The following is a 25,210-nucleotide window of genomic DNA, read 5'->3' as shown; positions in this document are numbered from 1 at the left end:
CATCTACAGTATGTGAATCCTGAAGACATGTGAGCTCACCACCCTCAATGTAGCTACAAAATATTTACTGAACACTTCTCATGTATAGGACTCTGATACAATAGACTTAGGCTTCTTTTAGGACTAAGGATGGCATTGCCACTGTGGTATAATGCTGTTTGTACACAGTGGCCAGGGTGATTATGGGTGGGGAGAGCTGGTTTCCTTACACTGGAGTTGGATTTCTGTTGGATTGTTCATTGTGGGTCTTCTCTGTCCTCTGCCATTTTTTAAATCTAGAATGCCATTACTTGGACACCTGTGACAAGTGACCAGTGAGGCTTTCAGGTTTTGGAGTAAGTGACACAGTTGCATTTAGAATAAAGTCAGCAAAGAACCCAAGAGACAGTGTCATTTCGTGTGCTGGTGTTCGTCTATTTTATTATATATTTAAAAAAAAATAAGGCTGTTCCTCCAATGAGCTCAGTTTACAAATACAAACAGTAGGTGCAAGTTGAAAAAATAATTGTTTCTAAATCTTTTCACTTACAAAGGTTCAGGTGTAATTAAAACAACAATAATTGTTCCCTTACTGATGTGAATAATTCCTAAAAAAATTGCATCTCATAATCTTCAATCAAATTAAGGATGGATTATTTTTGAGTGGCTGTATTAAGTCCATTCAGTTTCTTTCTGGAAAAGTGAGTCATCCTTCTGGGGATATTCAGATTTTCAGAGTTTTATCATTTATGGCTTTGTAAATGTCCTCTGTCATAGGGATATATGTTTTTGCTGTGTCATCCAAGAAATATAAGGCATCTTTGATGACTGTGGGATTAAAGCCCTCCTCCATGAGAGTTACTTTGCGGTGTTTAAAAGTTCCAGTGATCTCAATGGTATCCTGAAAAAGATCAAACAATCCACATTGCATTGTGTTTTGCAATAGATTAGGGAGCAGGGTGAGGAGTAGAGGTGGGGCAGGGGGACTTGCAAATCATTGGCATTTGTGGCTCAGGTGAGATATCCATTTGGCCTGTTTTCAGAAGTTCCATGAAGAGCCTAGTGTGAGAGATTTGCTTTTATTGTCTTATGTCCTTAGGATCATCTGTGGGGCAGGAAAGGCTGCCAATGGTGAGATACCTGTAACTAGATTTTTGAGCAGAGGGTGGTGCCTGGTGGTTGGTAAGGCTTCTGGTATCCCCTGGGGTGTCTGGGCTAACAGTGGGAGTGGGAGGAGGGATCATTTATACACAGGGAGCTCTGCTGTCTCCATCTGTTTGTTAGACAGAACACTTCCTTCAATGTTAATTGAGATCTCTGAAGATATTTCATGTTGACATCTCTTTACCATCTGGTTGCAAATTAAATGTCAGTGTTTAATGAATATACATCAATAGAAATAAACATATACACTCACCAATATCTAGAACCTTAAGGTTTTTTTTTTTTTCTCAAGCTTTTGGTTATAGAATCACAGAGCTTAAAGTCTGAAAGCAAGAGTGTTGAACCAAATAAAAGGATTAAGTTTTAGAAAGGAAAAAAAAAAAAATCCCTCTAGCAGGGTTGTCAAGTTTGGTAGTTCCAACTGGCCTAATTAAATTTTACCCTATGGGGTAGGATTTTTGTATATTTTTGTATTCCTTAAAATTGAAAACAACATTTCTATTAAATAGAGCATTTCTATTTAAAATGCCTGTCATACCTCAGCTACACAGACTTTGAGGTTTTTTTTTTTTTTTTTTTTTTTTTTTTTTTTTTGCCAAGTCTATTGTTGAATAGTCTCCTTGTCATTTCAGGGAGAAAGGGATTAGGATTGGATTTCTGCTAGCTGCATTTTTGGATATTTTGCTTCCTTATTGAACTTCTTTTCAAACTTTCTGGAAAAGGCAAGGCAAATTTGGCAAATGTGGTCACTCCAGGGAGAAGGGGAGTTGTTCCCTAATAGACAGGAGTCTCTAAGAGAGAAGATAATTGAACTTGGTAAGATGTCTCACCTGTATTCTCAGAAACCGAGGCCTTGCATAACTAGGCAGGTAATCGGCAACATGCTGAAAGAGTTTCTTTCCATCAAATTCATGGTTTTCTTTCATCTTGATGGAGGCCATGCCAATTCGACCCTCATGACCTATATATGAGGTGAGAAAACATTAGAGGGGTTGTAGCTGTTTATTTCATTTGTGAGACTTCGTTAGTTAAGGAGCTATGCAACTGAGCCCATAGTATAGCATGGATAATTTTGTATAGTTGGAATTTTTACTTCAAATATATGTGCAAGTTTTTCTCAGTTGAATATACTATTACTCATAGTAAGACTCCTAATAGCTCTGCATTGGTTGAATTTTTAGTAGATATATATTACAAATTCTCTCATTTAACTCTTACAACAACCTTATGAAGGAGTACAGATGTTATCTCCTTTTTACAGATAAAGAAATTGAGACTTAAAGCCATTAAGAGACTTGATCAAGATCACAATGCAAATACTAACCAGGGTCAGAAACTGAATCCAGGCAGGCTGGCTTCAGATCCTATGCTTGTAATCATTGTCCTCCTTGGCAGCCAACACAGAGAGATCTCAGTGGGACACAGGTCAAACTTGTGGTGAAAAAAAGTTGTTTTTAGGATTCTAGTGACAAGTCGTTGCTCTACCATCATGAATCAGTGAGCTTAGGTTGTTCTTTAGTTGTACCTCCAGGCACAAATACACCTTGGAGACTTTTTTATTTAATCAAGGTTCCTAATAGCTTTGCTGCCTGCACCTCAGAGAAGTTGCAGGACAGGAGGGTGAAGGCAGGTGAGGAGGTGAGCTGTTTGGTGCCCTCCCATTCATGCCCACCAGCCTCAAGAAGCTGTGCAACACCACAGAGAAAACAGATCCTAACAGCAGGGCTGTTAGTGGAGAGGAGTTCCGAACAATTACCATTGTTTTCTTGTGAGGACAGTGGTAATTAGGTATTAATACATCTTCTACACGATCCAGTAGACCCAGTGGGAGTCCAGGTCCACTTCCCTGAACTACTTAGCTGTAATCAGAGACTGGGAAGGAGCCGATCTGGGTCACCTGGGCCCCAGCTTTTGAAATCTCTCCCATGGTGACTGTATGTTTATCTATGGCTCTAAAGAAGATTATAAAAAAAAAAAAAAAAAAAAAAAAAAAAAAAAAAAAAAAAAAAAAACCTCAAACGAAACAAAACGTCCCCCAAACAAACCAAAAAAAAAAAAAAAAAAGAAATGTCACTTCATTTGGTTTGCCTTTCATCTAAAGAAGGGTGGTGGGGCACCAGACCCTCTTTCTTTAGGGATCCCTGACACCTGCCTCAGCAATCTCAAATGTCTCTAGTAAGTTTCTTTTAGAATGAAGGCAAGGGCTGACGCAACAGAAATCTGCATCAACTAGCTCCTTATTTCCTGTTTTGGCAGTGACAAAGCAAAGCTGGGCAAGGGGCAGATTCGACTGTTGGGTCTCAAACCTCTGTCCTGATTCACACAGCTTGGTTTGGGGTTAGCTCAGCTCCAGGAAGAAGGTTCCAGTCTACAGCAGCTATGGGCTAAATTTAAAGATCAGTTCTGGCTAGGCGTTCTCTAGAACTGCACTGTCTAATGTGGTAGCCTTTGGGTGAGTGTGGCTATAAAACTAAATTTTAAGTATGATTAAGTAAAATAAAAAATGCAATTTCTCAGTTGTACTAGCAATGTTTCAAGTGCTCAGTAGCTACATGGTGGCTATTGGCTGCTATCCTGGACAGTGAAGATATACACCATCTTGTCATTGTGTTACTAGCAGCCTAGCTCAGGGACCCTGTCTGGATCCTGACTGCCTGGATTCAACTACCTGCCTACATAAGAAATAGACAAAAGGTGGAAGTTTCTTCTCTTTTTCTTCAAAACTGGTTTTGAATAAAACCCATTATCTTACCACTTTGACTCTGAACATTTCTGGAGCAGATTGTAGCCCTAGCCTCTTCCCCTGTGCAATACTAATGTCACCTGGCAACGGTTTCGGAAAGTTAAGTTGTGAATGGAAAGTTCTAGAGAGTAGTTGAACAATTCTGGTGTGAAACTCAGGAAAAAGACATCTGCAGTCTAGGCCCAAACCTGGAAGTTCTCTCCTGGTGCTAAGCTGAGATCTGTGAGGTCTGTGCTGAGAATCAATCATGGTGGACTGTGGTGCCTTACTTTCATGGGCCTACTGCATTTCCAGGCTGGGATGGGACTGCCTTCTTATGGATAGGAGGCCAGGTGGCAGCAAGAGTGGCAACGATAATCCAGAATCTGAAAGTTGGGAGGGACTTCAGAGTTCATCTATAATTTTTCACTGCTGCAAGAATGATACTAGGATCCCAGGTAGACAATCAACCTCCCTTTACATCATGCCCCAGTTGGTGGAACAGGAGAAAAGCCCACTTAATTTTTGGTCTCTCTAGTTATAGGAGAGTTCTCAGGCCAAAGTTTTCTTCTGATAATTTCAACCCATTAGTTTTGGTTCTGATCACTGGGGCAATACAGAATACCTCGTTCTACCAGACTATCTTCCAATTATTTGAATTCCGTTAACCTCCTCTTCCTTGTTTAATATCTATGATCCCCAAGTCTAACTGCTTGTTAGACTTATTTGGGAATTAAAAAAAGACATCACCAGATTTCAAGTTCCAAACCCCAGAGGTTATGACCCATTAGGTCTAGGTTTTGAAGTTTTCTAGATAATTTTGATAATTGACCAAATTTTGGGAATTATTGGGCTTCAGTGCTTCTTAGATTTTGGTGTTTTGTTTTTTTTCTAAATTAAAATCCATACCATAAAATCCATCATTTTTATAATTCAAAAGTGTAAAATTCAATGGTACTTAGTGCACCCAAAATGTTATACAGTCACCACCAGAATCTAGTTCTAGAACATTTTCATCACTTCCAAATTAGACTTTAGTATTTTTAAGAATCACCGAAGGGTTTGTGAAAACAGCTTCCTGGTCCCCATCTTAGAAGTTCTGATGTAGCAGGACTGGGATTGGCCTGAGAAACTGCATTTTTATTTATTTATTTTTGCATTTAAGATTTTCCATATTTTTATTAGTACATTATAGTTGTAATAATGGTGGAATTTGTTGTTGCCTATTTGTACATGCACACAATATAATTTGGTCAGTATCATTCTACTGTATTTCCTCCTTTCCTTCCCTTCCTCTTCCCCCTGATTCCTTTCCTCTATTGATCTCCCTTTGATTTTCATGATACTCAAGAAACTTCATTTAAAATATATATATATATTTTAAGTTGTAGATGAACACAATACCTTTATTTTATTTATTTATCTTTATGTGGTGCTAGGGATGGAACCCAGGGCCTCACATGTGCTAGACAAGCACACTACCACTGAGCTACAACCCCAGCCTGAGAAACTTCATTTCAAACAAGTTCCCAGGTGATACAGATATGGCTGGTCTGGGGATCCCACTTTGAGGAACACTGGGCTAGGTCCTTCTGTTCCATTTTTCAGATTCTCTTGACTTCTTGTTTGTGTTACCTTCTTAAAATCCAGCATTTAGAAGCACATATGACCTTCTAAGAGGGATTTACAAGAAGACTCTGGTATGGCAGGACAGTTGACAACCATGACTTGGACCCTAGTGTTATATTAGTTCAGAGTCTGGCGCATTCTCCTTGGGACCAACACAAGGAGCATTCTGTACCCTCTCCTACTCTGTGCCTTGACATGTGGCCATATTTCCCACTGAGTTAGTATCAGAGGGTCATAGAGAAACAGGCAAGAGAGATTTTCAAACATTCTTCAAAAAATAAAAGGACAGCACAAGGTCAGGTCAGGACTGTCACAGCTCAGGAAAGAGGAAATTTTGGATTTCCATTTTGAACACATGGGTGAGAATCCCAAATACTGAATTCTCAGGGAACCAGCATGTTTTATTTGGGTAATGGTTTGGAAGTTTCACTCCTCTCTGACATCTATAATTCAAATAATTTATTCTCATGAATATCCTCATGTATAAATTTGATAAATACATGTTTAGTACTTATGAAATAAAATTAATTCTCCTGACAATCTCAACTGCAGGGCAAGTATTATCCTTAATTTTAGTGACTTGCCTGAGGTCAAACAGCCAGCAGGTATTGGAGCCAGGACTTAAGGTTAGACCTTGTCTCTTTCCACACTGCTGGCAGAAGCAGATCTGCAGATGTGGTCTGTGATGATTATGAAACTCAGTGAGCTGGGTTAGGGTCAGGGACCTGCTTTAAAAAAGAATCTGAATAAAGTCAGTTCCTTCCCAGGTTTTCTTTTTAGCAACGGTAGTTGCTCTTATTTGTACTGCCTCATTCGCCATTTCCCAGCTCTCACAAACTTGACACATCTTTTCTGGAAGAGTGCCAGACACAGCACGGAGCACTGCATTTGGGAGACTTTGCTTGCCTGAGAGGCCAGAAACAGTGGAAGCCAGCTTAGACATACTGAGTTTCCTGTTACTAGGGAACACAAAGCTCCTTATACCCTGGTGACTGACATCGAGTTGTTAAATTCTCCAGCTGGAAGGAGAAGGTATTGACAAACTGCCTTGAGGTTAAATTTATATTCAGTACCTGCAGGAGTTGAGGTTCAGATGTATAATATCTTGTACATACCTGGCACAGGCACTCCATAAATATTCACTTCTTGGACAAAATCAACCAGTCCTACTATGTCAGCAACTTCTGTGGTGGCCACATTTTCCCCTTTCCACCTGGAAGAAAAGGCCAGTTAGCAGAGGTCACTGGTGCTTTCTGGCCCAGGTTGCAAATGCAGAGAGCAGGTGCTTCCTTCTGACCTCTTTGGGGTGGTGGTCTCATCTTCCCCATCTTGATTCCCTCTACTCCCCAAATTAGTCACGGCATTCTGCTTGAGGAATAAAAGGTAAAGTATAAAAGGTAAAGCTAAAGATATGTGGGATTTTAGTCTTGCCAAGTAAAACTTGACAACAAATGGCATTCTAAGGTTAAAATACAACCGTGGCTAAGAGAGGCCCTGGAAATCAGAAACAAATCTCAACTGTTTTTTTTGCTGTGTTTAGACCTCTCACTTTCCTCATTTACCAACTTAAGCTGCTATTTAATTCAATTAGTGAATTTCTATTTCATAGAACTTATATTTGTATTTCAAGGTCTCAAGGCAGCACGAAAAAGGGAAAAATATCATACTTTTGTTACAGGGAGATTATCATATTAAGGCTCACCAAGTGCTATTTTTCACTTAATAAAGAGCTGAACTTTGTTTTGCATAAAAATTCTCTAGGTCTCTTAGATGTATCTTCTTAGTAATATGAAGGTGGCATTAAATAATAATTTGGATCTTGAGTTGTGGAATATTGGGGAAGGAAGAAATCTCAAGAATCATCAGGACACTCATGAAATGGGTGAAAAGAATTGAGGTAAAGCAGACCACTTCCACTACTGACCTGCTTTGCTAATGCTGCTGGTCAGTAGTGGAAGTGACCCTGGGAGCTTGGTTCTCATTCAACCATGCTCATTCTACTGTAGTCAGGTGACTTCCATTACCTCCTCATTCATTTATATCAAAAGTTATGTGTGTTTGGTACTGGGCTCAGTGCTGTGGGGTGGCCAACAGACACAGGACCTGCCTGTTGTCAGGGAGTTCCCAAAGAAAAGAAGCCTATGTTAGAAGGAAGGCTTCTTTCCGACTGGGTTAATGTTGGGAATTAACTTCATGGTCTATTAGAATGACTTTCAAAGTTCCTTTTGCTGACTTTGGGGTTCCAATGGAAGCCATTTTGTTGGGGAGGGAGAAAAAGGGAAGAGGAGGAGGATGGGCTCTGCACCTCTCACTTCCGATTCAGCCAGATCGATTCCACATTAATTTGCATTTGATTTTGGCGGGAAGAAAAGCCCCATGACTGGGAACATTGTGAAAATTCCTGGCTGTCCTAATAATACAGGACAAATGAGAGTAGTTGGACGGGCTTTAACCTCCAAAAATCAGACACAGCTTTCCTACCTCATTTGATTATCTAGTGTTGCTCAGCCAAGCTAAGTGGGCATTACAGTGCTACACTTCATGTATTTTGACTTTTATTCTCTGGGCATACTAGAGGTTGAAATGATATATCAGAGACAAGAGGAAATGAAGCAGCATAACCCAATTGGAATGTGATTCCAATTTAGGAATAAACCAAATTGTGCCTGTGTTTAATTTAGGCTCAATAATGCAGAAAAACCAACCGGAATGTGTCTCCCACTCTGTCATGGAAGTAGACGAAATTTTCATGATCAATCATTAAGAGATCTCCAGTGTTGAAATAAAGGTCTCCTTTCTTAAAGACATCTCTCAGTTTTTTCTTCTCTGTCTGAGTCTTTCCTCCAGCATAGCCATTAAATGGTGTAAGTTGTGTAATTTTGCAAATCAGGAGTCCAACCTCACCTAAGACAGAAGAAAGTTGTTATTTTGTGTGCTAGAGATAAGCAAATTTTATTTTCAATTTCTCTTAAGACTGATGCCATAGAACCCACTGTTAATAAGCTGGCTGCAGAAAGTGCCATTTTCATACACACGTTCATATACATCATGTACATGCATATGCATGTATACTACATATACACATATTAACGCACACTTGAAATTAGTTTAATGCTGATCTTGTACTGATAATGATTTACGCACATAACTACACAAGACCACCTGAAGTTAACTGTAGCCTTGAAACCATAATTACATATTCCTTTCCACAAAACACTTACCTTATAAGCAAGAAGTTGTTAAGTTAGCCTTAAAACCATAATTATGTTACACGTAATGGCAAATTAGCGCCTGGAAATTTGAAGCAGAAGCTAATTCCTATAACTATTTTTGAGAGTAATTAAACCATCTGGAAATAATGCATTAGTCTTAAAAATCCTGTGATAAGAAAAGTCACAGGATATATGAACAAAATATTCACTGTACCTTTGGGAACTTTGATGCAATATCCATTTCCATCACGGACAGGTTCGTCTTTCTCCACGTCATATTTAATCAGTTCATAAGTTATGACTTTCTAACAAAATTAAAAAATATCATCTTGAGTACAAATTCTGTTACAGTTTTTATATACTTCATTATATAAAGTACATGAAGTACACATATGGTAAGTGTACAGCTCAGTGAAATTTTGCTTTTGTGTACGGCCATGTAGTTACTACCTACATTAAAATACTTAAACATTCTCATTTCCTGGTCCTTTCCATGAAGTCAGCCACTATTGTGACTTTTATTACCATCAATTAGTTTTAAATCTCAATTGAGTGAAGTGAATGTATGCCTTTATGTCTGCTTCTTTAATTCAGTATATCTCTGAATATTTATCCATCCATGTTTGTGTTCTTATTAGTGGTTTATTAATTATTATCATTATTAGTTTTTATAGGGCTGGGGATTGAACCCAGGGCCTTATGCATCTAGACAAGTGCTCTACTACTGAACTATATCCCTATCCAAACTAGTTCATTTATTATTGTCATGAAATTTTCTCCTCTATAAATATATAGCAATTTGTCTATTCTCCTGTTAATGGGTATTTGGACTGTTTCTAGTTTGGGCTATTATAAATTAAGCTGTTATAAACGTTCTTTTGCATGTCTTTTGGTGGACATATCACAAGTGGGTTTAAAAATCTTATATAACTTTATATTAATATGTTATCATTAGATTTTTCACATTTTCAGGGACATGTTCTCCAAAATATTCAAGAATCAAAGCTAAAATTATTTCATGCCCTTGACCATAAAATTAAAATTCTATCACACTTAACAGTTTTTTAATGAGATAAGAATTTAAATTTAAATAATTCAGTAAGAGCAATACTAAGTATATTACTTTCCCTACTAATGGATAATCACAAATATGACAGTATTTGGATATAACTGTTAGCCATGGTTACTGTGTCCATTTCAAATTTATATCCAAGTCTATGGGATAAAGTAATCAATCACATGCTTTAGTTGGAGCAGATAACTTCATTAAAAAATACAGGTGGTGGCGGGCAGTGGTAAGGCCTGTTGGGGTGAAGGTACCCTCCATAGCACCTTTATAAAGGGAAGGATGAAAGCTCTGCATAGGAACTTGATGTGAATAGATGAGACCTGTCATTATGCAAGTATTATGTCACTCTGAACAGACACTAAAACAGTTCTCATCTCTAAGAACCCAATACTTGTGTCACAGTATGAGAAATTAGATGCTAAGGAACAGGAACAAATGAATGAAGCCTTCCAGCAAACCAGTGATCTCTTCAGACCTATTACTTTGCATTCACAATCAGATTGGATCATCTCCTAACCTGAGGCTTCCCAAGACATTGAATGTTTTTTTTAGTAATCCTTATAGAAAGATACCCTCTCCAAAGAAGCATAGTATTTATATTCTGTCCATTGGATCTCTAGGAAACACCAAGTTTTTAGTGAAGAATGTATTAAATGTCTCAAGTACTACTGTGAAGCATTTTTCTATGGTTTGACTATAAAACTCCTAGAACTGGTTTCTGTTTCTGCAACGTGGTGTTCTTTTAGAGTGAATGATCACGCGATTTACAAATTCATGCAGGGCATATCCTGAAGTTCTTAAAAAAGATGAAATCTGAAGATGCCTTTTGTGTTGTGGGAATAACAATGATTGATCTTTACCCAAGAGACTCCTGGAATTCTGTCTTTGGATAGGCTTCTTTGACAGATGGTGTGGAAATATTCAGCTTCACTAGACATGGCAGTTTTTTTCTATAGCTCCCACTATGAAGGCACAGTGAAGGAGCTCCAGAAAAAAGTCTTCAAATGACTCTTCCATTTTTGATAACTACTTTATTCAGGGAATCACTAGTGTTTTGCTGCTCTATTCCTGTAAGACTTTAACCCATGAGATTGAACACATATTTGGACTGTGACACTGGGGTGGCTCATATGCCTAATGCAAGGCTCCAACCACTTGGAGGAAGCTGATGATTGTCCTATCTGTCTATGCAAATTGTCGTGTGCCATTGGCTTCAATATTGCAGAAAGATATAAAGCACTGATAAGGTAGATTGATGACGTATCTGCTGACACACCAAGAGCAACTCCAAAACATAGTTGTGAAAATAATGTGAATTTACCAAAAACTTTAAGGCTTTAAGGAATGGAAAGAGTAGATAAAAAAATGCCTTGCTGTTCTCCAAAAATAAGTACCTTCAAATAGGAGTAATTAAAATAAGTATTTGCACATTATGCTCTCAAAAACAAACAAACAACAGGTGGCATCTGTGGTCAACAAATGTAAATCTTACCATTATTTGCAAGAATGTGAAGAATTTGTGGATGCTAACAGTTCTTCCATATCAATTGCACGGGTAACTTGTTTCTCTTTTTAGTTTTTAAAAAGTGGTTTTGTTTATAACACATGGCAATCAATGGATGAGAAAGCAAAGAACTAGTAATGTATGGCAGCAGCTTCTAAGGAGATTTGGTAGAAAACAAAGCTTCTTTGTAACTACTCTTTCTGAGCATCAACAATACCAACATGAATAACTTGCTGGCCCCCTTTTTCTAAACTGCATGTAACCTTGGTCTACAGGGTTTCGGCTGGTTCAGGTTAGATTGGTGCTAACTGGAAAACACTGACCCAGTCATCAATGCTTCCAGTGGGCAGTAGGATTTCCATTCTCAATCTGTAGCATTGCTGCCCAGTGGAAGTCTAGTAGAATTTTCTGTGACAATGAGAATGTTCTCAATCTCCCCTGCTCAGTGTGGTAGTCACTAACCACATGTGACTATTGAGCTCTTGACAGTGTGAATGAAGAACTGAATTGAAAACGTTATTTATATAATTTAAAATTTACTAACTAGTAACTAGTGGCTGTTATATTGGATGGTGCAGGTATGGAGGACAGGGAGAACCTTGCAGGGTTCTCCTGCAGGTGTAGGTTTGGCTGCCATTGTCAGAGAGGCCTCTTGAACTGGGTAATGCCTTGAGCTCAGGCCAGTATATAAAAAATGCAATGGCAATGATCATTACAGCTACAATTATCCAAGTCTATTATACAATAGGCATTGGCTTCTAAGGGCTTTTTCATAAAGTATTTGGTTAATCCTTTCAACAATCCTTATTAACACTGAGTACAGGTTAGGTATTGAGCCCAGTGTTTGCTCTTTTCATTTTATTTTCTTAGTATTGGGGACTGAACTCAGGGGCGCTTTACCACTGAGCTACATCCCCAGCTCTCTTCACTTTTTATTTTGACACAAGGTCTTGCTAAGTTGCTTAAGGCCTCACTAGATTGCTGCGGATAGCCTCAAACTTGTGATGTTCTTGCCTCAGCCTCCTGAGTCACTGGGATTAGAGGTGTGTTCCACCATACCTGATGACTATTTTAAATCTTTGTTTTAGGATGATGAGGTTGAAGCCTAAGAAATGTAAGTGACTTGCTCCAGGTCACTCAGCTGGCATATAGTGGTGCTGGGTTTTGCAGTTCAGAGCTGAACTGCATATGGACCACTGTCCTCTGTACTGTGCTGGTGTCTGGGGAAAAAAGGTTGCCTGAGACTTCTGGTGTGGCTGTTTTATGGCCAGGCAGGATGGGTGTCTAGAGACATAATGACAAAAGTGACTACTCAAGCCAAAGGAGGCTCTGCATTCATGAAGTATTCCTCAAATTTTGCAGCAGAGTGGGCCATGTAGTAGACTGAATGCTTGGGCACAAAAAGACATAAATTGTCCAGAGATCCCAGGCAATGAAACAGCTGAGGGAGAACAGGGACTGATACCTCTGTGAGCAGGCTTAAAAATAAAAAATATTTTTCTGGTAGAATTATTAGGTAGATGCAATGTTCCCTAGATCCTACAACTGGGATGCATCCCTGTGCTCCTGAAGGTCAAATAAGTCAGTCTTAACCCTGCATATCTTTTAAAAAGCAACTCGACCCCACCTCAGAACAACTAGCTCCAAAGTGCAAGTTCTGGGCCCTGCACCTATATATGTAAAGAGTTTGTAAAGTACAGCACAACTGAGGGGAAATATTATATTTCAGTGTATAATAAAGTTATGGAACTGGCAACTTCCAGGTGCTTTGCCATCTTCACGTAAACAAAGGAAGGAAGGCTTCAATAAGTTGCAGATGGCAAAGAAATAATGGGTTGATATTAACAGAAACTGAGATGGTTTAAACTGAGATGAAATTTTTGAGATCATTAGCACAGAGAATGAGCGATTGGTGATACAGATGGACACAGCTCTAATTGCAGCATGAACTTCTAATAATAATGTCATCATGACTTGACTTTTAAAAAGCCTCTGTGTTCTGGGAATCAACTACATGTGCTCCCATTTTTCAATATACTTAACTCTTTGTAGGTAATTTGCTCTCCCAACAGCACCGATTTTTCTTGGATAATTCATAAATCCAATATTGCCTTCAGTGGAAGCATAGAACTCATAAACGTGAATGTCCCCAAATCTCTTGACAAATTCTTTCCACACGTCTCCTCGTAAGCCATTTCCCAGGGCCATTCTCACTTTATGATCACGATCATTTGGTTTCTGTGGTAGAGGGAGAAGAAGGAGACAAACTGAGCCATCTCTGGAATCTGTACTTAATATATCAATAATTGCCTTTATTTTTTATATATTTAATTCACACTAATAGTTGTCTTTATTTTATTACATATTTACATTAGTCACAAATTCTATGCCTTTTCTACCACCCACAGACAATATTCCTTCTCTCTCTAACACCATCATTATGGTCTGATTGATAGAACTTTGATTTAATAACCAAAAGATTTGGATTTTCCCTGTTTTGATTTTTAAGGGGAAAGATGAGGCAATTGGACAGAGCCAGATGATGCCAACATTTCATTCAACGTAAAGTTAGAATAATGTGTTAATAGTTTCTTCATGGGCTGATGAAGATCAGTGAATTTCCAGAAGGGAGGGGCTCCATGGGAAAGATCTGTCAGAGCAGATGCATTCTAACACCAGCAGGACCCTGGGTAATGTTTCTTCTGCTTGGTGGTGAAGAGTAAACCTAGAAAACAGTTCAGGGAGGTGGGGTCGCAGTGGTGGCGGGGAAATAGGTAGATAGATAGATATTGATTTTCTACAAAGCCATCAAAGAGTCTAGAAGGGACAGGAGAGAATAATCTAGTTCACATTTACATGTAACAGGTACACCCAAAGGTCACAAGACCAGTTAGAGCTGAACCAAGACAGTGAGACCGTCCCAATGGGATGGGAAGAGAAAGAGAAGGAGGAAGCTGGCTCCCAGTTGCTTAGGTGGCTTGGGAGGAAGATGCTTTGCTATTAATAAAAATCACAAAGGAAAAGCTATTTTGAGTGTAAGAACTGAAAGAGGAGTTTATGAGAACAAGAGAGGTGGGGTGAGGACCGGCTGCCTTCCATTTCACCAGTCATTTATGAGGACCCTACAGAGGTGTCCAAATCAATGGTAGTTTTGATGTAGTTTATATTAATAAGGTAATTTATGCTCTCCAGGAGATCACAGCTTAGTGGAAGAGACAGGTAAACAAATAATTAGGGCTGGGGTTGTGGCTCAACGGTAGAGCACTTGGCACTGGTTTCGACCCTCAGCACCACATAAAAATACAATAAAGGTATTGTGTTCAACTACAACTAAAACAAAATATTTTTTTAAAAAAAAAATAAATAATTATATATTTAATTTGTAAATTCTGTTACTCAGTTATTTGAACAGAAAACAGAATGAAACAGGCTAAAGTGCTAGGTAACTGGGAATCTCGTCTCAAGTCTAATGGTAATTTATTGGGCAGAACGGCAATCACTTAGATCAGAGTGTTTTCTGTATTTTCTACATTATCTTCTACACTGTGAAGTTGCCATGAAGGGATATTGGAATAAGAATTACTCTTTGTAAAGAACTGTTTGAAGAAAGAAGCTGGCAGATCTAAGGGGAAGGACTTTGATATGGCAGTTAAAAGCCAAACCAAAACAAACTTTGAATTGGCTCCACACCAAAGGAGCTAAAGGGGCTGGGAAAAAAGTAAACATGTATTTGATTTTTAAGTAGCTGGTTGGTCAAAATTTAGGTAGCAAAGCATTTTCAGGAGTCCTAGCTGAAGAGATGGCTACATACTGGTTTAACTGAAAAAAAAAAAAAAATGAGCCTGAGTATTTTTTCTGAGGAGGACATGTGCAAAGAGAAAACAGGGTCCTCATGCCAGTGGATCTCAACTACAGTGTTCAGGAGTCACCTGAGACGAGTTTGAACCTGCAGGAGTTCTCAGTGTTCTGACTGCACAGGAATCTAGTCTCTTCAGCAGCTCCTCAGGACCATAGGTCAAGGCATCTGTTCCCTTTATAATTCCTAGTACCTGTAAGGAGCAGACTTCACCTGTCTGTTTGCCAGGGCCAGTTCTGGCTTATGCCTGTTGTTGTGGTGTGCTTGTTATCTTTCACTCTTATGTTCCCATTTGGATAATGAACTGTAGGGTCACCCTGAGCACAAGATGCTATTATTCTCAGTAAGGATTGTTGGCTTTACAGAGATCCCTCACCCCTGCCATTCTCCCTCACTCTCATTCCAAGGGGGGAAAATTCCAGATGGTTGAAGAATGCTTATTTTCACTTAAAAAATAACCACCTGACCTGGGTGCTTACTGCTCCAGGCCTGTGTGAGAAGTTCCAAATTAGCCTTCTCGTGAATGCAAACCTTACTTATTCCATATGCAGCCCACAATAAGCTCTCTCAAACACTTAGCTTGTTTCCTTATCTGATGAAGGGTGATCATCTATCCCCCTCACTAGATGGTAACTTCCATTGAGTTCAACTCTATCTTTGAATCGCCCAGAGGGCCTTGGACCTGTGCTTTGCATACAGCATAATCCCTGCAGTAAAATAAATAACCTCCACCAGGAAACCCTCAATTTTCCTGTTCAATAGCTGGCGGCTGGGACATTGGCACAAGGGCAGGGCTGAGGGTGCAGGAGGTGGTGCAGGTGCCCTGGGTATGTTGGAAGCTGGCCAGCCTCACAGGTGCACCTGTCACCTGTGGGTGGCAGGTAGCTAATCACAATACCTCAGGCTTGGTTTGCATCAAACAACTGAGGGATCTTATTACACTAGTAGAAGGGATTAAGGCTCTAGCCTGGAAGCACTGGTGATACAAGGGGGAGATACTGGAACATTCTAAGATGTCTGGCTGTCACCTAGTTTCCACTCACCAGTGGCTGAATGGAATGTGTCTCAAGTTCTCCTTTCCCACAGGGTACAGTGGTTCTCTATCACCAAAGCTGCTCCTCTAGGTCAAAGGTCACCTGCTCATTTTCTTTAGTGAGAATCAGACTTTCTATTCCACATTGCAGCTGAGGTGCAACGTGCAAACACACTTAGGGACTTCAGTCCATCCTGAATTTAATGACTTATGAAGGGTGAGAGGACAGGTTGTTCAGGAAGGAACATAGGTAATTAAAGTAAGCAAAAAATTTTTATTGAGGGCTTTTCTATTTGTATTATCTTATTTACATTTCTTAAAAAAATTCTACCAGAATGTGATAGGTTATAAAGTATTGCCTCATATTACAATTGAGGAGATGGAGCTTTGGGAAATTTATAGTAATGATTCCAAACTCACAAAGATAGCAAAATGGATACCCAAGACTCAGATCCAAATCTAAGTGACTTCAGAGAGTGCTCTTTCTTTGGTTAAAAATGAAAAACAAGGGAAAATAAAAAGGGAAATAAAGAGGAAAAAATAAAGAGTGGTATGCATAGTTTAAATATACTACTGAAAGATCCTTAAATGAAGAATGATGTATTCCATCTGTCCTTTGCCCCTCATCAGAGGTAGATAACTTTTAACTCTTCTAAGCTCCATATTTCTAAATTAAATGCTTGTATTGTTACCTCTTGATTCCTCACTATTAAATTTCCTATTGTGCTAAATGAGGATATGCTCTCTCCTGTTTTCTCTCCAATTTTTTCCAGTATCACAAAGTTTGGTTAAATCAATATTCAGCATTCACATTATTTTGCTCATAACATACTACTGATGAACCAAATAAGAAACATGAAAAAATTCTTGAATTCATTTATATTTTCCCTGGAATTGCTTCATATTTTGTTTCTATTTCTTTCCTCACTCTTCAGCACCCTCTAAACACAGTTTTCCTCCTGAGGAAATCTATCAGATGACATGATTTCTTTCCTTCCATTAGGATTCCCTTAATCCTTCTGCTATAGGCTGGATTGGTTGCTCTCTAGGACTGGGGGTCTCCTTTGCCTCTCTTCTGGGATCCTGTGTCTTTCTCTGTTTTAACTCTCTTGTTTAGATGAAACATGTATTCTCCTAACTTCCTGAAGGAGGGTATAAAAGGGTAAGTTTGCTGCTGTTGTTGAAACTTTGAATGTCTGAAAATATTCTTATGGTATACCTGATTGATTGGCTGGATATAAAATTCTAGATGGGCAATAACTTTTACCCAGAATTCTGAAGGCACCCTCCCTTTTTATTCCTGCTTGCACTGCACTGTCTACAATTGATTTTCTTAGAGAATCTCTCTTTCTCTCTCTCTCTCTGTCGTTGGTAGTCTTCAGTTTAATCGTGGTATTTTCCTCTTACATTTCACCTTCCTCAGTCTTACTATCAGTCACTTCCATCTTTAGGTTTTCTGTACTATGTACTTCATGGTTGTGATATCTCTTAGCTTCTAACATGATGGAGCTGTGTCTTTTTCTGGTCTTCATATTTTTTGGTTGACTTCCATGAAGTGAAGCGTCTTCACCATTTTAGAAGATTCCAGAGGCCATGTTCTTAATACCTACTGTGCTATATTTCTACCTGGATGAGGCTTTACCTCTCTGCTTTACCTAAGAGCTCAAGTGTATTTTCCCTACTGCAGTCTAAAAGACTGTCTAAAACACCATCTCCCATGTCACCCTTCTACCTAAGGTCCTTCAATCATAATTTCTTATGTCCACACTTAAGTCTTAGCATGGAAAAGCCCTTTCCACCTGGGCCAGCTCTCAGCCAACCTCCTATCACTCTGCTTGCAGCTCCCCACACAGCAGGACCTTTATTCCACAGCTTCATGTGCTGTTCCAGATAACAAGAAGCCCTTCTTTCCTTGTGTGGCTGGAGAACTTCTCTGTACCCTTTAGAACTCACCTCTGGCAAAGCTTCTCGATTCTCCTCTGCTTCCCTCTTTCTCTTGACTGGCTTCTGTCAACTTTCTTCTGGCTATCCCTCCATCAAATTCGTCACTCCCCATTCTGTGCTACTACATAACCCTCCCTCCATTCTACCAGAATGCAGGTGATTCAGAGACAGTATCTCCGGCTGGAAGGGACCAGAGGTTATCTCATTTTGGAGGGAAGGCAGACAACACTAGGAAGGTAAATTGAGTCTACTCAGCTCTGCCAGATCTCTGGTTCATCTAATTTCTTCTTCCAAATAGCATGACTTTTACTTGAGATTCCTAGAACTCTTTTCTGGACTTTTTCCCCTCCTCTTTCTCTTCCTTTCCACTGGTCTCTATACCAGTAGGTGGCACACAACCTTATTTATGCCCCTTGCTGTAGATTAGTTCCTAATAAGAGAAACACTTCACTTTCATGATATCTTGTTCCAACAAATAGTTTTTCCTAATGACATTGTTTTTAGGCAATTACACAAACAAAATGGAAGCTGATAACTGCATATGGCAAGGAAAGAACCAGAATGATCTTTCATTATAAATGAGTGCTTTGGAAGAAAAGGATCAAATATAACAAAATGAGAAATGAAGTAAAATATTCAACCATAAAAATCACTTAAGTCAATAGCTTTGCTATTCAACCCTTATTCAACCGCAAATGAGAGAGATGAACTGACTAGTTTGAATATCTTCTCTTATTTTTTCCTCTGTGTATATGGGGCAGAATTTTCACTGATTGATTCGGTGAATGTGTTATTTCAAGCTACATACTATCAGGCATGGAAAATGATGATAATGGCAATAATGGCTACCATTTATTAAACATTTACTAGGAGACAGGCACTTTGGTATGTGCTTTAAGTACATTATCTCATTTTGTCTTCATAGATTCCATATGTGATTGGTACCATTATTTCCCCTACTAGCTGATGGGAAGCTGGTACTTAGGGAGGCTGACTATCCTGCTCAAATAGCAGAGTCAGGATACAGGTCTACTGGGTCACAGTCCTTGCTCATATGCACCACTTTAAGTACCTGGAGCCAAATCTGAACCACTGACCTGAAGAGCTCTGCTCTGCCAGGGGAACTATGAATATGGTTAAAAAGAGGGAGGAGAGGCATAGATAGCAGCTTCCACCTCCCAGTGCTGGCCCCAAATTCTCCTGAGAATCTGTGCCATGTTTGTGGAGGGAGTCATTCGGTTTAGCGGCTCAGCTAGGCAGGACCTGCCACCCTGATACTCAGGGCTTGGGGTTTGTGGGTGGCATTAACCCACCAGGAGCAGCCTGTTTTTTTAAGTGGCTCTAAGGAAGAAAAAGTTCTTGATTACATTGATCTAAAGCTTTCCACTATTCTAGCTTTTATCCACTTTTGTTCAAAAAGTCATTTTGATACAATTTGAGTAAAGCTCCCCTTTAATCCACAAAATCTGGAATTTCTATGATGACCCATGATTTAAAAATATTTTTAAAAGGACTTTTTTTTGAGATAACAATTCTTATAATTCTTACAGGTATTTTTTTTTTTCAGACAAGCAGAACACAGGGGTTGAGAAGCAACAGCTAGCAGAAACTCCAGATCTAGTTTTAGATTAGAGATTATCCACAGATTATATACCTTAAATCATGATATATTTTGAAGAAGGCATAAAATCCTGATCAAACTTCTTCTTCTTCTTTTTTACAAGCATTTGAGACAACATTAAGAAAAAAGAGCTGGGCATTGAGGCACACGACTGTAATTCCAGCTACTCTGGAGGCTGAAGTAGGAGGATTGAAAGTTCAAGCCAGCCTCAGCAATTTACAGACTCTCTCAAAATTAACAAAAGGGCTGGTGATGTAACTGTATGCTAAGGTGTCCCTGGGTTCAATCTCCAGTACCAAGAATGGGTGCGGGGATAGAAGATAGCTACACCCAAACATGTTTATTTTCCTCCAGTCCAAAGGAAGCTCCTGTTAAAACCAATAGGAACAATACTTGCTTCCCCAGGAGACTTCTAATTGACAAGCTGGTGCCTTTATGGCAGAGAAGAAAAGTCAAACAGAAGGGCTTTGTGTGGATTTCTGGGTTTTGATAGATAAGCATTCAATCAACCTTGAGAACAAGGTAGAATGTTAATGTGAAAAAAATTAAATAATGACATTAATAGAAATAAATATGGAAAAGGTCCTACCCCAGCTTATTATGACCTTCATGAATCTGTTGAATATGCCAAAGTATCAGGCTACAATGTGCTAACACTTTGGGGGAAACATAGTACATCCCCTAACTCAATTATACATGTTTCCAGGCAAGAATTTAGAAGTACATTCAGCAAAATTTGTTATTGCTTGTGATGTGCTGTGACTGGTATTTGGGTTCTGGTAGCAGACTGAGACTGCACTTGTGTGGAACTTTTGTTAATGGGGGGAGATAGATAATAATCATATAAATCTATACTGTGACAGGAGTGATGAGGGCCATGAGAAGCAGTAACAAGATGGACAGTCATAGGTGGGTGATATATTTTTCATTAATTGGCAAAACAATCACATAAACTTGTATTAAGTTGGGAGAGATAAGTACCGCAAAAAGCAGTAACAAGAAGGAGAGGTGGGGTGGGTGACATGCTTAATTATTAGTAGGAGTGGCCTCCCTGATGAGCTGACATCTGGGCAGGAGATGAGGGGAGAGAACTGGGGAAGAGCCTCTTCTATTTCTTTCTCTGTCACATAGCAGCTGGCATAGACATTGAACATAATGTGGGTGTTTACCAATAGCAATTTATCAACTCAGTGATCTTCTGAGTTTATTTTATGCTGACTTAATAGATTAAAGGATTAGAATCTGGTGTTTTTAACATATAATCTAGTTCAGTGGTTCTCAGTTAGGGTCAAATTTGTCTGCCTGGGGACATTTGGAAGTGTCTGGAGACATTCTGGTTATCATGTCTTGCGGTGGAGGGGAGGTTACTATTGGTGTTGAGTGGGTGAAGGCCAAAGTTGCTGCTAAAAAATCCTATATTTTACAGATTAAATCCACATAGCAAAGAGTTAATATGCCCAAAATGTCAGCAGGGCCACTGTTGAGAAACCCTGATTTGGTCCCAAGGTGACCACCAGATCTCTGATGAGAGCCAAGGGACTGAGCAGAAGGGGCTCTTGTGAACAACCCCATCAAGACAGCAGGACATTGCAAACAGGGTAGATCCAAGGCCCTTGAGGCACTGCTCCAAGCTTGGTGATAGGCCTGGTGGGTTAATTTCAAAGCCATCTGGGGATTTATTCATTAAACAGCAGTAAGTAAAAGTTTTCTATATGCCTTTGACATAAGAGAGGGCAAGGAGACAATATGGCCCCTGCTATCTAAAAGTTACAGTCTAGGAAGGATGGGAGGCACAAAGACATACACCTGCAATGAAAACCACAAGATGTAGAAATAAAATTATGTAGGGGAAGGGTAATGCCTTGGGCTGAAGTGAATTGAATAGATTTAACAGAAGTGATATCATTTGAGCTGGGCTTTGACAGTGGCTTTTCATAAGCAGAAAGAGAAGAGGCAGATATACTAAGTGGATTGTAACAGGGAAGGCAATAGAATCACATCTACTAAGACTCCTTTTTAGGATAGGTGTGGTGTCAAGCACTTACTATAAGAAACAACCCTAGTCTAAATTGAAAACTGATATAGATGGATCAGCTGAAGCCCAGCATAACCTCAAATTATTTGAACTCCCCTCTTCTCTGTTTAAAAAAGATATTAAAACATGGGAAATGTTACCGGAGGTGTGTTGCATAAATACCGAAGCAGTTCACCGATGTACTGGATGACAGTTGCATTGTATTTTCTGCAATCATCCCAAAACTGGCTGGCTGAAAATTTGGTCCGCAAAGCCAAAGTAGCACCTACAGAGAAGGCACAGAAAGTGTCAACACAGGAATGCTACAGATAATCTTTCCAATTATATTTAGTTTTGTCATTTTTGAAAGGTTAAAAATTTTTAAATAAATTAGATTTATAAACAAGGGTTAAATACCTAGTATACTCAATGCAAAAAATGAACCAGACATAGTTTTATTCTATGGGAGAAGATATTTACAAGTCTTTCTAATAAAAGTCAATGTGCAGGGCTAGGGATGTAGCTCAATGGTAAAGTAGTCTGCCTAGCATACACGAGGCCCTGGGTGCATTCTCCAGCACCACAAAATAAATAAATAATCAAGAGAAACATAGAAGAAAAGATTAATTCTCCTAAGGGTTAAGGGTTGAAAAAAGCATAACCTGAAAGCCCAGCATAACTTCAAATGATTTGAAGTCCCATCTTCTCTATTTAAAAAAAGATATTAAAACATAGGAAGTGTTACTGGAGGTGTGTTACATAAATACTGAAGCAGATCACCCATGTACTGAATGACAGTAGCATTGTATTTTCTTGATTACAGAATTTCTGACCCCCCAGAACAGTAAGACAACAAATCTATTGTTTAAAGCCATTAAATTGGTGGTAGTATGTATTTATGTTGCCCAAGTGATTGATTTGTCTGTTTGGGAGCCTCAGAATCATTCTAATGTTCTTGAAGGTCCAACAATACTGCTGAAGTATCATTTTTTGCTATGAAGGCAGGTACTGATACTGGGCTAAATGCTTTGTAAGCTGATCAGTTGGTGAATGAGGGAAAGAAGAAAAGGCTTGGGCAGTCTTAGTTCAAGCTGTTATAACAGATTACCATAGACTAGGTGGCTTAAACAGTTTATTTTTTTATTTCTGGAGGTTGAGAAGGTCAAGATCCAGGTATCAGCAAATCTAGTGTCTAGTAAGGTCACTCTTTTGGATTTGGGGATGGCCATCATCTCCATAAGGAGGGAAAGCAAAGACAGAAAGGAAACTCTCTCCCATCTCTTCTTTTTTTTTTTAATTAATTTTTATTGTTGGTTGTTTTTTTTTAAATTAATTTTTATTGTTGGTTGTATCCCATCTCTTCTTATCAGGCCACTGATCCCACAAATGAAAGCTCCACATTCATGACCTAATGACTTTCCAAGGTCCCACCTTCTAATATCATCACACTGGAATCTGGGATTTCAAAACCTATGAATTTTGGGGGTGGTGATAGATACAAACATTTAATCTATAACATACATACATATGTGTGTGTGCATTTATGTTACTATATATTTCATTTAAAATAACAGTATTTTATTTAAAATGAACTGTCATGTGGATGAAAAAATTAAGTTAGTCTCAATCTTCATCTATAAAAGCGGTATAAATCTTACTGGAGGGAGAGAGAAGGGAAACTCCCATTTGAATAGTGAAGTTGGAGAAGGAAAGGAAAGAGATGAAAAGCCAGGTATTCTGACTAGAGCTGAGGAACTGTGGGACTAGAGAAGGATAAAGAAGAATGGGGATGACTGGGGAAGAAGGTGACATCCGATACTGATAGAGATCAACATGCAGATTTCTGAAGTTGGAAATGACCTAGGATAATTATTTATAGACCTAAGAACCTAGTGTCTTAACTTGGGTAAGGGCATAGAACATCATACAGGAATTTCTGCTTTGATACACTTTGTAGATAAGCAGACATGAGAAAATACTTGCTTGTGATGTGTGAGCCAAATAGACTTGTTATCAATACAGAAGTAAACGCCATTCCTAGCAGATAGGAAAGTAGCCAAATATGAATGTGTACAGGCCTTTGACACCTTGTTGAGAGAAAAAGCTTACCGGCCAGGATACATCCGTGCAAGCCAATCATAAGTGCAGAACTGTGGTACAAGGGCAGAGTGGTATAGATGACATCATCTGCCCTAAACCCAGACACGGTAGAAAGGCCAGTTCCATACCATAATCGATGATGATTGATTGTGGCAGCTTTTGGGAGACCTTTGCAAAGAAACAAGAGAAAGCATAACTGAGCAGAGATTGGCCATTGAATCTGTGGGAGGGTTCCAGCTCAGGAAGATTCATCATCCTGTGCTTGGAGAACTGTATAGGGGAGGACCAGGAGTAGTTAAACCTGGGGTCAGCAGATTTTTGAATTTTTTTTTTTTTTTTTTTGGTAAAGGACCAGAGAGTAAATGTTTAAAGCTTTGTGGGGTCATGTGGTCATTGCTGCAAAGACTCAACTCTGCTATTATGGCCCAAAGCAGCCAAATACACATAGGGGAATAAGTGTGAATATGTTCCAATAAAACTTCATTTATAAAACCATGTGGAGGGTGGTATTTGGCCAGCAGGGCATAGTCCATTGACTCCTGAGTTAGATAGTTACAGTAATAATCTGAAGCAAGAGAAATGAACAAATGTTCATTGTTTCTCCTCTGTGCTTACTACTTGGCAAGAAGTTTTCAATATTTTGGTTAGCTTTCTTATTAAACTTAAAAAATAAATAGAATTATATTCTCCAATCCACAGATGAGAAGTCAAAGATTCAGAGACATTAAGTATTTTAGAGAATAAATAGTCCATTTACCCAATCTCCTTTTTCCCTCAACTACTTTTATTAATTTCTTATGTCCTATTCCAGAGTTTCTTTATATAAATACAAGCAAACATGAACATCTGCTCATATGTACTTGCCTTGTCCATTAAAAAACACGAATGTTTTTCTGCACATTTTTCCCCTCTATGCCTTAACAGAGATCTGTCCATGTTTGTACAGATTTTCCTCACTCACTCATTTCCTTCTTCTCAGCTGTCTCACATCCTTTATATAAGAAGATTATAATTTATTTAAACGATTTGGCTATTTCAAATGATGCTGTGGTGAATAACCTTGTCTATATGACACTTCTCTTTATGAATGTCACTGTCTGTAGGATAAATTCATGAAGTGAGGTTACTGCATTAAAAGATGTAAGTCTTTGCAATTTGGACAAAGAATTGCCACATTGCCAGTTATAAAGGCTGTCCCCATTCACTCTCCCATTAGCAAAATATATGACCAGTTTCCTCATAGCCTTGCCAATGTATGCTCCCAAATGTTGGGGATTTTTGCCAATCTGAAAAGCACACTAAAATATATTTGTATTTTCTTAATCATAACTTACACAAGTTTTTTCTGGTAAGATTTGTATTG

The 25,210-nt window shown here is 38.9% G+C and overlaps 1 protein-coding gene and 1 pseudogene across 1 annotated transcript in view; one reads left to right on the top strand and one right to left on the bottom strand.

Moving 5' to 3' along the window:
- Positions 1-390: 390 nt before the first annotated feature.
- The window catches only part of Slc27a2 (solute carrier family 27 member 2), a 37,606-nt gene continuing 12,786 nt past the window's right edge, over positions 391-25,210 (bottom strand). The window contains exons 3-10 of the mRNA XM_076850763.2: positions 23,857-24,015; positions 21,909-22,033; positions 13,323-13,517; positions 8,921-9,011; positions 8,200-8,398; positions 6,610-6,707; positions 1,974-2,104; positions 391-880 (exon numbers count right to left, since the gene is read on the bottom strand). Coding sequence (XP_076706878.2) covers positions 704-880; positions 1,974-2,104; positions 6,610-6,707; positions 8,200-8,398; positions 8,921-9,011; positions 13,323-13,517; positions 21,909-22,033; positions 23,857-24,015 — 1,175 coding nt within the window. The 3' untranslated portion in view covers positions 391-703. The remainder of the gene's footprint in view (positions 881-1,973; positions 2,105-6,609; positions 6,708-8,199; positions 8,399-8,920; positions 9,012-13,322; positions 13,518-21,908; positions 22,034-23,856; positions 24,016-25,210) is intronic.
- On the top strand, positions 10,104-11,165 carry LOC143395424 (archaemetzincin-2 pseudogene; annotated as a pseudogene).

The sequence above is a fragment of the Callospermophilus lateralis genome, chromosome 3 (genome assembly GCF_048772815.1).
Source record: "Callospermophilus lateralis isolate mCalLat2 chromosome 3, mCalLat2.hap1, whole genome shotgun sequence".
NCBI classification, from domain to species: Eukaryota; Metazoa; Chordata; class Mammalia; order Rodentia; family Sciuridae; genus Callospermophilus; species Callospermophilus lateralis.
Note: the sequence above shows the minus strand (reverse complement) of the source record. Positions and strands in the feature narration are given on the sequence as shown.